The 18,496-nt window shown below is 41.0% G+C and overlaps 1 protein-coding gene across 1 annotated transcript in view; it reads right to left on the bottom strand.

Moving 5' to 3' along the window:
• Window positions 1–18,496, bottom strand: part of garnl3 (GTPase activating Rap/RanGAP domain like 3) — a gene marked incomplete at its 3' end in the record, with an annotated part of 105,344 nt that overhangs the window by 60,732 nt on the left and 26,116 nt on the right. Inside the window, 1 exon segment of the mRNA XM_037691977.1 lies at window positions 7,110–7,179. Coding sequence (XP_037547905.1) covers window positions 7,110–7,179 — 70 coding nt within the window.

Genomic DNA, 18,496 nt, shown 5'->3' with positions numbered 1-18,496 from the left:
AAAAATCTATTGCTAACATCAGAACAGACATTCTGCTCCAATGTGTGAGCAAACACCTTCCAAGTCCACATGTCCTCTGCACTGTACGTCATCAACTGCAGTTTATCAGTCTGCAGAATGTTCTTGTATTTATTTGAAAGTGCTGCATCTTTTTTTCTTCTTCTTTACATAATTTTCTGTAAAAAAAAAAGGGAAATATTTTGCTGTGATCTCATACTATTTGTCTCAGAAATGTTCATAATCTCACATAATACAGTAAATGTATTTAATGCAATGGAGAACCATGGTTCATTTCCTACTGTGGGTGACTTTAACTACCACTTCTCATTTCTAAGGCAAACTGTTCAACAGTTAATTTTGAGATTGCTTGGAAATGGATTCAGTGGTGCAACAAGTGGATGCTTTTGAAATTATTCACACATTCAACCAATGTGTTATAATTTGCCAACCGTTTTCTCTCTGCTTCATGATGTGTTTCATCTCTTTGCATGCCTCCATGATTATCAGTTGCTCCGATGGAAAGAAGTGGGATGAATATGTCTTGATGTCCAGGTTTAATCAAGAAATCTGATCCACCGAGTTGGTCTTATAGGAAAAGCATGGCGTGAACCCGCATGCATCCAAAATGATTTAAACTTGGCTTGAATTAGCGGCCCTGTTTAAGCATGGCTTGACGTTTGTGCAACCAATTAAGTTTGCATGCTTGCGAGTTCAAGGATTGTTCACGTGTGGCTTCCTGTCGGTATTCTGGATGCATTAATTCCACTTTTGTGCAACGGGTTTCAGGACAGCAGAAGCATCTAAATGCTTCACTACAACATACACTGTTTGCTAAATGCACTATTAACCCTCTATATGTATTCCTAACAGGTACAATACAGGACAATTGACAGAACAAATTGTTTGTGTCTTGAACTGTCTTTAAAAATCAGGTATAGGTTGGTACAACTGCCAAGCTAGGCAGCATAACATCTTAACAGCAGAGAGATCTGATAGATTACAGAATAATACATTTAGATAGAGGTGACAAAAGACAAGAGAGTGAGCTTGAAGACATAACAGTAAAAATCTTTACAATCGGAGCTGTGTCTGTAGTTTGGATATTTTAGTTAATAAAATAGCATAGACTAAAAAACAAAATGGTTTTCTGGTTACTAAGATTGGTTGTAATGTTAACCCTTCAGGTATTCACAGAAACCAGATCACTGTTGAAAAAATAATTGTAATAATAATGAAAATAGAAGGAGTGTTGATGTAAAACAGGAAGATTTTCTGCTATGTATACATAGTATTTCTTGGTATTCTGGTTTTCTATCACAATCTATAAAATTTGCTTGTTGTCCAGAAAACAAGAAAACTCTAAACAATTAATCCACTTCTATCGTGTCTTCTTCTCATTTAGGACTTTTCTTTCTGTCAATAAACCAAACCAAAGTTTTCAAGTTTAACATTTCACAAACTGGGCTCTGATTTTTACTTATGAACCAGACTTGGTGTTGTCTTGGTCCCAGAATACTCTTGGATTCAATTTTGTCTCAGTCCATCTCACCTCTGTCTGAAGAACTTTGTTTTTGATCTCAACTGTTAGGTAGCCTTGACTCAAGTAATTTACAAGTACCAGAGCTAGTTTTATTTACAGGTAGATGTAGAACACAGTTTGAATTGCCTGCATGTCTATTTTCACATAAGGTTGGTGAATGTAGACTAGAATGAATCATTTTGCCGCAGTGGTATTTGTGGAGGTACCTGTTCTTATTGGCAACTGCTTCTGCAGCTTCCATGATGCCAAAAATAAACAACCAGGCAAGGTGAGTCATGAGTGTGCTGGTCTCACCTGTCAGGAAGACCCCGCTTTGAATCACTACCTCACAGTAGTACTGAAGCATTGGAAATCCCATTTTCTGAAGTGTGGGATAAACTTGTGTTCAGAGTTATACAAGTCAAAGACAAAAGTGTTTTGTAAAGATGATCTTAGCGTTGAAGAAAATGGGTTAGATGCTGGTTATTATGTCTGCTTTGAACCCATGTTTTACTGAGAAAATACATATAGTGTTATCTAACAAGGTTGAGTCAAGTTCTCTGGACGAATTCTTCTTTGATGAATTGTTTCGTCTTTTGTCCAAAAGACTTCTTCAATCTGAGGCTCTGCAACAAACAGTCTTATAAGCAGCACCTTCTCATAGTGGATCAACCAGTTTGCTGGTGACAGCCAAAACTAGTATTTGTGTGCAAAAGGAAGACCACCAGCCTAACAATTGATTGTTAGTGCCCTGATGGCCACTTGCTATTCACAGAGGGCTGAGTGATGCAATAATAGGAGGGGGACAGTTGGACACGGAGGTCTCTGCCCCTGGTCAATGGTGGACAGGTTCTTTTAACAATGGTGAAACTGGTGTGCCTCACTTGTTCATTCAGCAGTTGGGTCTGTGCTTAGTATTTCAAAAGTTAGAAATTACTATATTTGTTAAAGGAGGAGGAGATGGACTCAGAAATTTCCAAACTGATTGGACATTGATCCATTCTTTTTCTGTACTTGTCTAATTCTGTTCAAGAGCATGAGTGGCTGTGACAAATCTTTGCCAGTCAATGGACAAGAAGTCATGGTGGCATTGTGGCTCAGTTGGTAGAGCTATTGCCTCTCAGAGAGAAAGTTGCTTGATCGAATCCCAGTCCGGGGACCTTTCTGGGTGGAGTTTGCATGTTCTCTTCGTGCATGTGTGGGTTTTTTCCGGGTACTCCGGTTTCCTCCCACAGACCAAAAACATGCATGTTAGGCTGACTAACTCTAAATTGTGTGAGTGAGAGAGTGAATTTTTTTTGTCTCTATGTGTCCCTGTGATGGACCTGTCCAGGGTGTACCTCACCTCTCACACAGACTGCTTGATACACCCCCACGACCCAAAAAGGAACAGTGGATGGATGGATGGATGGCTGGATGGCTGGATGGATGGAAAGTCTTCAAGATCCAGGCCATCACAGGACCAACTCAAAGGCATAAAGCCATACACTAAAACTAACCCTAACCCTTTTTTCTTGGAAGATATTTGTAACAAACAGTTTCTGTTTTTTCATTTTCCAACCCCCAGCTGGTCGAGGCAGATGGCCGCTCACCCTGAGCCTGCTTCTGGTTCTGCTGGAGGTTTCTTCCTGTTAAAGGGAAGTCATTCCTCTCCGCTGTTGCCTGCCGCCTGGTGCTTGCTCAGGATGGGCGCATGAATCATAGTAAAGGTTCAATACAATCTGCTTTTAGTTAGAGAGGCCAAATAGGCATTTTATGTTTTACTAAAGGTGAGTGTTTAGATATGTAACATGACAGAATAGAACTGTAAATGTTTGGATTTGATCTGATTAAAACTCATTTTAGTTTACATTAAAAATTTCTGGAACAAACAGGACTGAATTAAATTGTATGTAATTGGATTTGAATTGAACCTGTTTTTACCAAGAGCCCTGTGATTACTTTTATTGTGAACTGGTATTGACATAATTTTTTAAAAGGACCACAAGCACCCTGACAAGAAGAAGTGAACATGGTAAATGAGACCATAATGATTTGTAGGAAGCCATTGCTATTAATTTAGCAATATCAAAGTCAAAACTCCCATCCATGGTTCATTTTCTATACCAGTCTAATGAAATGTATGCTTGTTTCAAAACAAAACTGGCCTAAACCTCAAATCCTTACAGCATGAGTCAGTTTTTAACACAAGTGCATCCAGTGTGAGAAAAGCTGTGTTTATTAGAGGTGGAGGTGGATAATAAAAAATTAATGATGGCGCTTGATAAGCCCAGGTTGATCTTAAACAACAACCTCAGGGAGGATAATCACATGCTCACATGGAAGAGGGCCAGCAATGGAGGAGGGGGCGTTCCAAAGACACCATCTTAGCACCAACATAACTGGCTTGTTCCATTTTGGAGTAAGCTGTTGGGGGAAGAATCAGTTTTGTGTTGTGTGTGTCCTTGACTGATGAAGCCTTCCGGATCGAAGGCGAAACGTTTCAGCACAAAAAAAGAAACTGTCCAGATGACCTGACTGAAAAATGTTGGATAATCACATGCTGTTAAGTTTACACTTTACCTTTCATTCTTAACTTCAGAGTCAAATTGAATTTTTGCTTTTTAGTGCACAAATTTACTAGTAAAAACAAATTTGGAAGTAAAAAGGTTTTTTGTTAATGAGCTGGGTGCACAAGCAGCTTTATAATGTGTGCATTTTAGCCAAAAAAACAACTCTCTGTGCAAACAGGATTAATTTTGTCTGCTTGTTGCCTGTAGTGTGCTATGAATCATAGAATTACCCATATGTTTTTTCCCCCCACAAATCTCACGTTGGTTAAATGTACAGGTATATTTATTTATCTTTGATGGACTTTAGCTCTCTGAAAGGCTGTTGCTGCAGCAGCGCAGCATCCACCCAGTCTCGACGATGCTTTGCTTTATTCGTAGTATTTGTGTTGATGCAATACTAATGTTAGAAAAGCAGTGCAAATCAGAGATAGAGCTGTTGGACTCAAAGCCGTCAGGGCTGCAGGCTGTACATTTGGACAGAGTGATAGTTTGTGTTTTATTTATTCATGGCGATTAAAAAAAAAAAAAAAATCACGTCTGCCTCTTTCTGATACTCTATCATTTGTTTCCAGAATTTTAAAAACACCTGCTGCCACAAAAGTATTTTTCTATTTTTTCTAAATTCTATAGCATGAGTTGCAAATTTGAAATGTCACATATTAACATTTTAACAACAAAAGCTGCAACGGGCCAACAATAATGTTACACAATCTCATGCTGTGCTATGCATCTGCTCTGTCTGCACTGCTATCGCACTGTATCGATGTTTGTATGTATTCTGATGTATGTTATTAATTTTTTTACTGCTTCTAGTGTGAAGCACTTTGTGGTGCTATATAAATAAACTTTACTTACTTACTGTGGTGTACATGTGGTGCTTTCATGTAGGTGTTATCATTTGCTTGCCTTCTGGTATTGTCAGTCGAGGATGTAGAAGATGTGTACATAATTGGATTTATGATAAACAGGATTTCTACTTTTTGGAGTTGGCGGTCACCTGGCTTATCGACAAATGCAGAAAATTTCGGCAGCCGTTCTGTCCTTGGTAAGGTTGCCCGACATGAAGGAATGTACCGGGCTGTAAGCACTCAGACTCAGACACTGGATGAATTGAGCCGTAAGTGGGACATGATTTCTGAGAATCGCAGGCAACTTGCGACTCCTGGAACTCACTGGTGGGAAGGAATTGACCTTGGAGAATGTTACAAGCTCGGCCCGGCGATGTGACCACAAGATTTGGTTGTTTGAAATCTCCACTGAGATGTACCAGCAGAACTATGAAGGCAGACATGGAAATTCAAGCAGAGGCTGCCTGACCCAAAATAATTGTGTTACCTGAATCTGGCTTCCCCGCTCGGCTTTGAATTGGCCAAGTATCTCAACTTCTCCTGGTTGTCTATGTGAACAAGAAGCTCTGCCCCCACCCACCCTACACGCTCCCCTCCCGAGGACATCTGTGGATCTGTGTCAGAGTTGAGAAGGCTGATAGACACTGTGCCATCTTTATCAGGACTATGGAACTTTCTGGCAGAGTCCACGGACAACTCGCTGCCCTCGTCGGCCTCCTCATGCGTAAATGTGTTATGATGTTATCAGTATGTTGCTGTTTTATGTGCTGAGGTCATTTTTTTGCAACTTTCACACTGTGTCCCATCTAGAACACAGTGTGAGATTTGATTTTTTTTTAACACCTCCCCTCTCCCTTGTGTTTCTTTTTCTTTATCTGAAAATAAGGCTGCCTTTCCCAGGGCCGGCGGCTTCAGTCACCTCTGACTCCCCCATATCTGTTTGTTTGTGTCTCTCGGACAGGCTGTACTGAAAATGTAATTTTGTTGTGCTTCGGTGCAATGACAATAAAGCTGATTCTGATGCATTGAGCTGCATATCAGGGGTGTATTATTTGGTATTCTTGGAATATGATCTATGACCTTGGCTAGACACTGAAAGAAAACTGAAGTTTGGACACTACCATAGGCTAATGAAGGAATTTCAACAAGAAGATGCTGATGAACACTACTTTGAAGTATTATACATAAAAGCAGAACACCATACCAATGAAAACAAAAGAGATGGATACACTTGTGTGGGACACACCTACCTAAACTGTAATACAAGGTTACTTCCCCACCTTTAAACTCAATACAAATGAAATATATGTAACATGAATGCATGACCTAGAGTCAAAATAAGCTTTTTGTTGTCATGTTGTTTAATATTTTTGTCTTAATATCAAATTATATCCTGAAGGATCAAATGGGACCTGAGCTGGAAAGAACTGTCACACATTTCCAGGTCCTCCGGTGGAAAAAAAAAAAAAGACACGGCTGATTACCTCTCACAGATCATTTGACACATGCTTAATGCAAAAAAAAGGAACTGTCGCTTCACACCAAGTGGTGGCCTCATGCTGCCTCGATCTCATTGCTGTCTGCTTTTTATCACATGCATGCCCCCTCACACAGCTGCACTGCGGCGCAGCATCTGTCTGCTGGTGCCGATAGGCAACATGTGGTTTCTTCTAAACATTAATCTGTCACATCATGTGTGTCAATTATAGACAAGCTCATATAACTTCTCTGGTGGGAGGTACAATCACAGAGCAGACTTCCTGCCCCTCTGAGCTATCAGGATGTACAGCCTCAGCTCACAGTGATGGGTTGCAATCTCACACACACCCACTCCCAACAACAGCAGTGACTCAATGTTTTAGTAGTCGACCACAAAGTCTCACACACTCATGCACACACTTGTGTAATACTTTTGAACCAGCTGCTAACACAGAACAAATAAACTTTGGAGGCTAGACTGCAAGCAGAGCTCTCTGTCACAGCAAGGGTAGCACCCGTTGTGATCCGGGCTGGCAGTGCACATTGCTGGACCACAAGCAGTATATCTATCCATTAGAATGGACATGGAGAGGATGGGGGCAGTGAGAGGTGAGAAGATGATATGAGATCACAAACAGAAGAACTAATGAGGAGGAGAATGTGGGGGGTGAAACATAAAGTGTGTTGTAGTGCATGGTGGGTGGGACTCACCAGCTCAACAGAACCATAGTGTTTCCTGCTGAAGTCTCCACGCCTGCAGCCCAGGTCCTCTGAGGCAGAGCTGTAACACAAACACATGGTCAGACACATGACCTGTTCACCTCAAATCCCTCCACTAATATTGCACAGACAAAAGCTGACTTCTCTCATACACAAGTGGCAGATGAAGCATCTGTTTCTTCTATGTGTCACTTATTGCACTTGTTCACCGACATGTCATTCTAACCGATTAACCTGCCTTGCTTCCCTTCTTCTTTGTTCCTCATTCTTTGTCTTTCCATCCATCTTGCCTGTATCTTTGCTGGTGCATTAGGTTCTACTGGTGGTGTGGTGACTGGCCAGGAGTGGCAGCCAAACCCAGTTCTGACTGAGATGTCAGCCCTGATTGAATTAGGCTTTAGTGGTAGATGCAGACCTGCTGGGAGAGCTGACTGCTAGTTCATTGGACAAATGCATTAGAAGTTACAGTCACAAAACATACACAGCTAAGTTTTCTTGATCTTCGATTTTAGATGTATTTTCATGACAGCTGGGCACCGGTTCAAGTCATTTCATATCTATGTTAGCCATATGATATAGTTGAGCATACAGACAGAGCACAACACAGCATTTTATTCATTTATAGCACAGGAACACTACAAGAACCTTGTCAGTGACTAAAGTCTTGGTTTTGCAGTAGGAAGTGATCTGAACTACTGTTCTGTTTTCACTCACAACAAACACATTATCCTAAGGTTAAAATATTAAAAAATCAAATAAAATTAAATAAAAATATAAGAATACCCTAAAGATGGTGGGTGAAACTCTGATAGACACCGACAGAAGAATGTAAATTGGACATTAACCCATTCATTGAACATCGGGACAAGATCATGGTGAATGCCACAAATTTGCTGCAGCCATGACACAAAATAACAAAACAGTTACACCTGTACTTAGCCTACCACATGCATCTCACCCATTAGCCCAGGATGCATCATGAACTTTACACAAATGTCATAAACGTCACAAGATCTAACTTAGAAAAATGGAATACTATATGCTATTAAAGTTTTGACAAAAGGACTTTCAGAACATACCTACACACAAGGCAAAATGCTAAACTGTGACAGCAGCATACAGTAAATATGGCAGTGAGCAAACCCAACATAAAACTGGTCTTTGACTTTTACGTTAAGGACATAACATACACAGGAATACTTAATTTGTTACACCTTAAAAAGATTATCTAAAAGCACTCAGCTAAAACAAATAGTTTCCTTAAGAAATAATACATTATGCAAACATGGAAAGATATTTTAACTTTAATGTTCACCATTATATATATGGCACAAATTGAAAGAAAGAGAAATAAAACAAGACTTTGCCATAACCATCTTAATGTAAGTTGTGGACACCTGACAAGAATTTGTGCAAAAGGTAAATAAAAATACATTGCATGTAGAGAAATTACCAATAAATCTGAAGGGGGCTATTGTCTCCTAGTTGTTTGTTTCATACTTTTTACATATACTGTTTGCATATATCTGTCTTACTGCCAAAGCCTAGTTTGCTTCCTTTAACTCTTTGACCCCCACCCCCATCTTTGCTTCTATCTCCACTTAACTGATCCCTCGTTTTTCTGCCAGCAGAGTGAAGCCGTTGATGAATAATTCATGGCTGAGCTTTAAAGACACATTTGAGTGTGCGTGATGCATCCATCCCTGCTTCCTTACAGTACTCGCTCTCCATCACAGGTCCAGTCCAGCTTCTACCTTTTCCATTTTTACTCTTAAGAGGGGAGATCATGGCTGCTGTTCAAGGGAACCTAACGCATATTAGCACGTGTGATTCTGACATCGTTATGCAATCAGAACCAATTCTTATCTGACAGGCTTGTTTGGGCCAGTGTCTCCATTCAATCTTGTCTCTTGACATATGCTCCGGCGCAGCGTTGTATTTTTGGAACAGGAGCGACGCACTGAAGGTAAAAGCAAACTTAAGTATTGATACCATCATTAGTATCAATACAGTGTGATACTAATATCAGCATGTTGCTTCATAATCTCAGCCATCCAGAACATGAGAAATTAAAATAACAAAGTAGACCCAACTAGGCTTTTGTTCTGTAGATGAAGATGCACTGTGTTCCAAAATTTAAGCTGCATGAGGTTGGTGTCAATTTATTAATATGATCAATCCGCTTACCCCTATAGATCACTGACGTAAAAGTCATATGAAATGCATCACGACTGTTCAGACTGCAATTTCTTTGAATAACATAAGATAAGTATCTGATTTAGTACCATACATGAAAAAGGCCTGGTGGCAGGGCCCCAGGGGTGGATGAGATTTGCCCGGAGTTCCTTAAGGCTCTGGATGTTGTAGGGTTGTGTTGGCTTACGCGACTCTGCAATATTGCGTGGACATCGGGGGAAGTTTCCCTGGATTGGCAGACCGGGGTGGTGGTCCCCCTGTTCAAGAAGGGGGACCGTAGAGTGTGTTCCAACTACAGGGGAATCACGCTCTTAAGCCTCCCTGGTAAGGTCTATTCGGGGGTTCTGGAGAGGAGGGTCCGTCGGATAGTCGAACCTCGGATTCAGGAGGAACAGTGCAGTTTTCGTCCTGGCCGTGGAACACTGGACCAGCTCTACACTCTCAGCAGGGTCCTGGAGGGTGCGTGGGAGTTTGCCCAACCAGTCTACATGTGCTTTGTGGACTTGGAGAAGGCGTTCGACCGCGTCCCTCGGGGGGCCCTGTGGGGGGTACTCTGGGAGTATGGGGTACTGGGCCCTTTGATATGGGCTGTTAGGTCCCTGTATGACCGATGTCAGAGCCTGGTCCGCATCGCCGGCAGTAAGTCAGGCTTGTTCCCGGTGAGAGTTGGACTCCGCCAAGGTTGCCCTTTGTCACCGATTCTGTTCATAACTTTTATGGACAGAATTTCTAGGCACAGCCAAGGTGTTGAGGGGATCCGTTTTGGTGGCCTTAGGATTGCGTCTCTGCTTTTTGCAGATGATGTGGTTTTATTGGCTTCATCAGATCGTGATCTACAGCTTTCACTGGAGCGGTTCGCAGCCGAATGCGACGCGGCCGGGATGAAGATCAGTTCCTCCAAATCCGAGGCCATGGTCTTGAGCCGGAAAAGGCTAGAGTGCCCTCTCCGGGTCAGGGTGGAGGTCCTGCCCCAAGTGGAGGAGTTCAAGTATCTTGGGGTCTTGTTCACGAATGAGGGAAAAATGGAGCGTGAGATCGATAGGCAGATAGGTGCAGCGTCTGCAGTGAAGCGGGCGCTGTACAGGTCTGTCGTGGTGAAGAGAGAGCTGAGTCAAAAGGCGAAGCTCTCAATTTACCGATCGATCTACGTTCCCACCCTCATCTATGGTCACGAGCTTTGGGTTGTGACCGAAAGAATGAGATCTCGGATACAAGCGGCCGAAATGAGTTTTCTCCGCAGGGTGTCTGGGCTCTCCCTTAGAGACAGGGTGAGAAGCTCGATCATCCGGGAGGGACTCGGAGTAGAGCCGCTGCTTCTCCACGTCGAGAGGAGCCAGTTGAGGTGGCTTGGGCATCTGTTTAGGATGCCTTCTGGATGCCTCCCTGGTGAGGTGTTCCGGACACGTCCCACCGGAAGGAGGCCCAGAGGAAGACCCAGGACACGCTGGAGGGACTATGTTTCTCGGCTGGCCTGGGAACGCCTCGGGATTCCCCCGGAAGAGCTGACCCAAGTGGCTGGGGAGAGGGAAGTCTGGGCCTCCCTACTTAGGCTGCTACCCCCGTGACCCGACCCCGGATAAGCGGAAGAAAATGGATGGATGGATGGATGGATGGATGAAAAAGGCCTGGGTCAGATTTGAAAAAAACTGGATTTGTCATGTTCAGACTGTCATAAAAAACTGACTGGACCACATTTACCTGCAGGAGCCTTATTTGTGTAAGTCCTACAAGACAAAACATAATTTTTTAAAGCTGTACCAACTGATCCACTCTAAAAAAAAATTGACATGGGTCACATATGGGCAAAGAATTTGGATTTGGGCCACATTTGCCTGCAGTGCGAATGGAGCCATAGTGTCACCTTGTAAAATAATGGTATTGAGGTTCTCAAATTAAATACTCAAAGGTCCAAATCATTTTATTAAATTTTTTCTAGAAAGGTCAAATGTCTGGAATAACTAGTGAAATCAAATATGTTTTAATAAACTGAACTTAGTTAACTTTTAATAAACCAAACTGCATGCTCCCTCAAAACCAGCAACATCTGTAGCCTTGTGCTGTAAAAGGTAAATGGACTGTATTGTATAGCGCTTTCTATCTTATCAAGATACTCTAAGCACTTTACAACACAATCTGTGCCCTCATTTACCTATTAATACAGCACTCTGCTAGATCTATACAAAGAATAATCAGTGCTTTATCACATTCATACACTGATGGGACACACATTGGATGCAATGAGGGGTTCAGTGTCTTTCCTAGGGACACTTCAGAATGTGACTGCTGGTGGAATCAAACCCCCAACTCTCCCATTGGAGGATGACATCTCTAACCACTCATCTACAACCGCCCCTCTGTGATAAAACTGCACATTTTAGAGTGGCCTTTAATTGTGGTCGACCTAAGGCACACCTGTGCAGTAATCATGCTGTCTAATCAGCATCTTGGTATGCCACACCTGTGAGGTGGATGGATTATCTCAGCAGAGGAGTGCTCACTAACACAGATTTACACACATTTGTGAACAATATTTGAGAGGAAAAGGCCCGTTTTGTACATAGAATAAGTCTTAGATCTTTGAGTTCAGCTCATGGGGAATAGAGCAAAAAAAAAAAAGTGTTGCGTTTATATTTTTGTTCAGTGTATGTATTTTGTCAGACGGCCACAATGTGACCTTTTTCTACATTTGCTTCTGAGAATGCAGACTCACACTGAAATTTGAACTCAAAGGTGGTGACGACAAAGTAAATTCATGTTTCTCTGCCCACAACTCATCTTTGAAAACTCGGTTTTCTCAATCTACCTTTCTGTCTTTGCACATTTAAATAATGTTGATCGAGACCTTCCTTTCAGCTGACAGAGGACGCTGGTCCCACTGGTTCGTTTTTGTAAAACTGCATGTGAATACCTTTTAGCTTTTAGCTGATTTGCTAATGTTGACATGCATAAAAATATACAGTACATGTCAGAGCATGTATTGCTGTTACTGCAACCTAAACTGTGCATTTACTGCAAGATGTTCATACTTGTAGGGCTAAATTGCACCACCTCACTTATGTTCTTCACGCACACAAATTCCCTCCCTCCTTTGCTCATTTGTGCACTCTCAAAGGAGCCATACCACTCCTATAACAAGTAGTAAACATACACCTTATTGCATCTTTACTAATGCATTCCATTGCATTGCAATATGACATGTGGGCTGGGTCCGGATTGACCAAGGTCTGAACTTTGAGAATCACAGCAATGATCTGTCAAACCACATTTAATAGTCAGAGCTTTAAAATATGCCTTCTGTGTGACCTTTTCCATACTCCACAATGTTGTTGAGACCCACTTTTACCCCAACATTCACCGAGACCTGCGGGCATTAGTTCATGCACAGCTCTCTTAAGGTCTTGCCACAGCATTTCAGTTGGATCAAGGTTTCCACCCATTGACTGAACCACAACATCATATTTCTTTTGTTCTTCAGTCATTCTGTTTCATTAATTTTTTTGGTGTGCCTGTGATTATTGTCCTGTTGCTGAACTCAGTTTGGGTTGAACCAAAGCTCTCATATTAGGGTGTATAATACTTTGGTATTTATTACATGTAACACATTCTACTCAGGTGTTATAAAGTACTAAAGAAGAAATGAGGGTTGAAGTGCTGCTGAAATGTGTATGGGTTGTAAGAGATGTAGTCACGGATCCAAACAGGCATGCACATGTGAGGTTCAGCACATCACTCTGAGCGACGATGTTGTCAGACAGCTTATTCTGCGTTGTCAACTTGATGTGCGTAAACATAAACTGATGTGGTGCTGCACTGCCTGCATGGACCTAAACTGGAGTCATCAAGATGTCAAACTTGTGGATTAAAGAAGACAAAATGTCCATTTTAACAGGTTTACACAATTTCCTGATGTCTTGTTGACATGCATCTCATATGCTTCAGTCAAAATATTCCACCAAAGAAACAGCTTGTAAAACTCTATTACGAAGCATTCTGCAGAACAAGTTGCTTTAGGTAATAGAAGGGGGTGAGTAATTATTCATTCCACCCCCTTTTTTAACTCAATCCTTTCTTCCCACAGCTCATTTCTTTTGTCATCTAAAAACAGCAAATACTGAGCATGAAGTCTGTTGGTGAGAAAGTCTGCTGAATTAAGCCAGATTACCAAGACACAGCAGTGCACCCATAGAACAAAGACGCCCTAAATAAGTTGAACTACTAAGGTTTTACCAGGATTTTACTGAGAGGTCAAGTTCAGGTTTTGTGAACAGCTGACCATAAATAATGCTGTTTCATCTTATTGGACGTAATGGGTCATATTCTTGTTTATTTTACTTTTGCAGGCAATTCCATCCATCCATCCATCCATCCATTATCTTTTACCCACTTCTTCCTTTTTGGGTCACGGGAGTCACTGGTGCCAATATCCAGCCATCACTGAAGGTGGGGGACACCCTGGACAGGTCGCAAGACTATCACAGGGACACATAGAGACAAATGAGACAAACAACCATTCACTCTCTCACTCACACCTAGGGACAATTGAGTTACCAGTCTAACATGCATGTTTTTGTTCTGTGGGAGGAAACTGGAGTACCCGGAGAAAACCCACGCATGCACGGAGAGAACATGCAAACTCCACCCAGAATGTTCCCAGGCTGGGATTTGAACTGGCAACCTTCTCGCTGAGAGGCAGCAGCTCTACCAACTTCACTACCGTGCCACACAAATCTAATGGTGGTGTACAGGTTTATCTAATAGCTTTCACGTGAACCCGCTATGATATATTTGAAGATTGCAGTAATCCACTTTAACATTAGTTGCATCTGGACTAGACATTAGCTCATCGGTTCTGTCAATTTTTAGTTACTTCTCCAGAGTTAAGCTGTTTAATAAGCTTTTTTATAACTGGTACGATATGCGTTATTAATTTTTTTTCCACAAAAACTTGCTTCAAAATGACTGAACTATCCCTTTAAGCTACTTAGAATGTTACCATGCAGGCTATCAGGCATCTTGTGGGTTGCACAGTCATGGGAATGAAGTGATTCATTAAATGTTTATATATTTCTTGCACACAGTCTTCTTAAAGTGAACAGGTAGAGTCTGGACTCTAGATTTTTTTTTAGATCGTTTTATGACCTTTTCAAACCCAGCGAGCATTAAAAATTGTCTATCTGAGAAAAATTTAAAGCCCAAACTCGTGGTTTGAAGATCAGTCTACACCGTCTCTCCGGCACTCAGTATTTTATTGATCTGATAACAACTGAACCCATTGGTGTAACATTTGAATGAGCAATCTGTTGCTTTTAGCAGCATTTGGCAACAGCAGTCTTACTACCAGACGTTCATTAACAGACAGGGACAGTAGGAGTGGGTTAATTTGACAAATGATCAGCTGTTTTGAGGACAAATAAGACCTCGGGTGAAATCAAAGCATCCCATTTTTGAAGATACAGCAGTGCAATTATTGCATCAACTCTGCAGCACTGACTGCTCAGTAAAAATGGCTGCAGCTCTGTCAGTTTCACAGATAATGACCTAAACATTTGGTGTGGTAGTAGCTGAGACTGACTGTCAACAAATATTTTAATAACTAACTGATCACACAAGATCTTTTGTTTTTTTACTTTGGAAATAGATTTTTGGAGTCGACTGTTCACAAAATAATTTCAACAAAAATTTCAGGAAATAATGAACAATTGGCCATGACATGGAGCACAGGTGCATTTTATTGATGATATTTTGAATGCACAGAGATACTGTGAGAAGATCCTGAGGCCCATTGTTGTGCTATTCATCCACAACCATCACCTCATGCTGCAGCGTGGATCAACACATACAACGTTGTGTTCCAGATCCTGGCAATATCCAGCAACTTCACACAGTCATTAAAGAGGAGTGGACCAACATTCCACAGGTCAACAACCTGATCAGCTTTTTTTTTTTTTTTTGGCTTCCTCTCGGAGAAAGCAGACGTTTCCTCCTCCACTCTGTTTCTGCTTTTGCTCTTTGTCTTGTGAACCTTTTTCAGAGCCCCTTTTGCATACCTTCCAAATTGTAAATATGGATTTGTTCAGTTGGTCTCTCAACGCAATTGATCACATTTTATCAACAAAAAGCCAAGATGAAGGAGAGTCCTCTTACCTCGGAAACATAAATGGATTTATGATAACTGGATTCTGCTTTTTGGATTTGGTGTAAATTTGAATTATCGACAAATTAGGAAACGTCACAGCTGTTTAGCTGTCTGGAATGTGTGTGCCGGGCTTGCCAACACTCAGATTCTGTGTGGACTATTTGTGGACCTGTATCAGAGCTGAGCAGGCAGGACTGTGGAACTATCTGGCAGTGTTTACACACAGTTGGAAGGAATAGACCTTGGAGAAGTTGTAAGCCCAACTTCGTTGTAATTAATCACAATTTGGCTGTTTGGAGTCGCCATGAGACTCCAAACAAGCGAGACTGTAAAGGCAGAGGTGGAAAATAACGAGCTCGGTATGACTCAAAACAATGTTGAATTCTGAATCTGGCTCTGGCCTTGGAAGGCTGACTATCTCAATTTCTCCTTGGATGTTATGAAAACAAGATACTCTGCTCCCCACCCCCTCCCCTATCCAAGGACTTGGACCTGTGTCAGAGCTCAATTGAGCTGGCTGATAAACAAACACCTCTTATCAGGACTATGGCTGTGCGTGTGTGTGTATGTATGTATGTGTGTGGGGGGGGGGGGCTATGGACTGTGTGCTACTACTTCCCCTCAAACCCGTGCCTTTGCTGGCCTCCCTCATGGCCTCCCCTGGTGCAGCAACCTAGGAGATGCAAAGGCACCAAAGGGCTGTGTCGCTCACCTGGCGGCCATGCTGGGACCCCCTCCCCCTACCCACTCCACACACATATGTATTATGTCTATTTATATTGCTGTTCTGTGTTGAGGTAGTTTTTTGCTATCTTACACTATGTCAAAGACACAGTGTGAGATACTTTTTTAATATTCCTTTCTTCATGTTTTTCACTTTCCTTGTCTAATGTAAAAGGTGGTGCTGCTCTCTGCAGCTGCAGCCTCAAATATTTGTCTCCTCCATGTCTGTTGTCTTTTCTTGACGGATGTACTGAAATTAAATTTCCCATTGGGGATCAATAAAGTATATTGATTGATTGATTGATTGATTGAACTGAATGAGATGTGTTGCAAAATGGTGGTGACACCAGATAATGACTGGTTTTCTGATCCTTCCCCCAGATTAGCTCATGAAAAATGGGAGCAGAAACAAAAGTTTTGCATTTATGTTTTTGTTCCGTGTAGATTAGTGATCTGAGATGTCATGAGAGACCTGTGATTATATGACTATATACCTTACTCACGGTATAATCTGGTGCCAATGGCTAATACTGTGTGGATCTCTGCATCACTTTCACAGACAAGTTTGAAAACATTTATGAGAAATAGTAAGATAAAAGTGATCAATTGCAGATTAACCTAATAACGGTCACTGCTTTAACAAACTAGGGGCAATATCCCCATGACCAAAACAGGGCGATGTATTTACTTTTCAGCAGCCTAACCTGGCTGTGCCTGATCTGTATGTAAGCTAAATAAAAAAAGTGACCACTCAATTCTGATTTCAGGCTCAGACTCAGTTTATTGTCATTCTAACCATGGGAAGAATGAAAAACAGTTACTCTGACAAAAATAAATGCATTAAAATAAGAAATAAGACGATGTAGCATAAAAATATCATATCATTTTTTGCTACAATTAAAGTGGTATTAAATTAATTAAAATACCATAAAACTATAATAAATAAATAGATCTAGCACTTCCTATAGTAAATAAATGAGAAGTTTAAAAGAAGCAAAGTGCAGCAGCCAAACATCGGTAACAGCAAATCAAAGATTCAGGTGCTGAAGCTCCGTGTTCATTGTTTGGGTGAGGAGCATTTCATTTCATTGATTTGTAAAACAAAACAAAACAATAACTGTACCTGTACATTTGTTGTCACGCAAAATGTTGACCACATATATGACTTGTGAAGCCATTTAATTTAACATTTCTATTAAAAAAATGATAATTTCGGCATTCTCGTGGTGCATGTCATGCATTCAGCCTGTGTGGCTGTATAATGAAAGAAGTTTTCAGCCTTCCAGAAAACTGCACAACATTTTAAGCACCACATATAATCATTATCCTGCATTCAAAGCTGCTCTTACGTTCTTACATCACTATTTGTACTGTGTAACCCAGCATCCAGACCTTCTCTTTCCAGCAGCCTAATGGATGTTAGCCAAAGAAAAGTGACTGTGAGAGCTGAGAGCAGAGACAAACAGCTCGGAAACACAAAGAATGAAGATGGATATTCACTACTTTGCTGCTCCCATATGAAGAAGAGTCACAGGAAAAGTTCACAAATTACAGTTTCTGTCACAACACGGATGGGAAGAGGACACTGAAATTCTACAGCCAAGTATTGCTCTTTGCTCTTTCCCTCATATAAATCATCTTTTACAAATCAGACTCTGAAATTGTGAAAAGACAATCCAGGAGTAAAAACACTGAGACATCTCAGACAAAAAATTAACCCATAGACTCACATTTTAAAGAGATTTTAACAAAGAATCAGTCATAAATTACGTCTTAGATTAAAAATAAATACAGCTGGTTGTAACACCTCAATCACTCCAAACAACCAAATGTTTAAATGTTTAATAACGGGCTAAAACTGGGGAAAAAAAATTAAAAGCCAGAAAATTTCAGATGAACCAAACTGAATTTTCTGTTTTAAAGCTTGATCTATGCCAAACTAAGTTAAAGGGATATTTTGGACATTTTGAAGTAGTGCCACAAACAACAAATTGTTTACCATCTGTACACAAGTCTTTGAAAGGCCTCAGGGAAGGGAAGCACCTAAAATAACTACGATTAACAGAGACATATGTACTTTATTCTGGTATAGCTACACCAATTTTATTTATTTTGTATTTTATTTTATTTATTTATTTATTTTCTGTTACTAGAAATTGGGCACACTACTTATTCTGGGGTTACTGCTGGTGGTGGTTTATGAGTATGTCATGTGGATACTCCCACTTTATCTTGTTGTTTTTATAACAACGGCAATGAATGATTGATTGATTGATTGATTGATTGATTGATTGATTGATTGATTGATTGATTGATTGATTGA

This window comes from Nematolebias whitei, chromosome 18 (assembly GCF_014905685.2).
Source record: "Nematolebias whitei isolate Nwh7 chromosome 18, NemWhi1, whole genome shotgun sequence".
Lineage (NCBI taxonomy): Eukaryota > Metazoa > Chordata > Actinopteri > Cyprinodontiformes > Rivulidae > Nematolebias > Nematolebias whitei.
The sequence above is the reverse complement of the archived record's forward strand: the minus strand, read 5'-3'. Positions and strand labels throughout refer to the sequence as shown.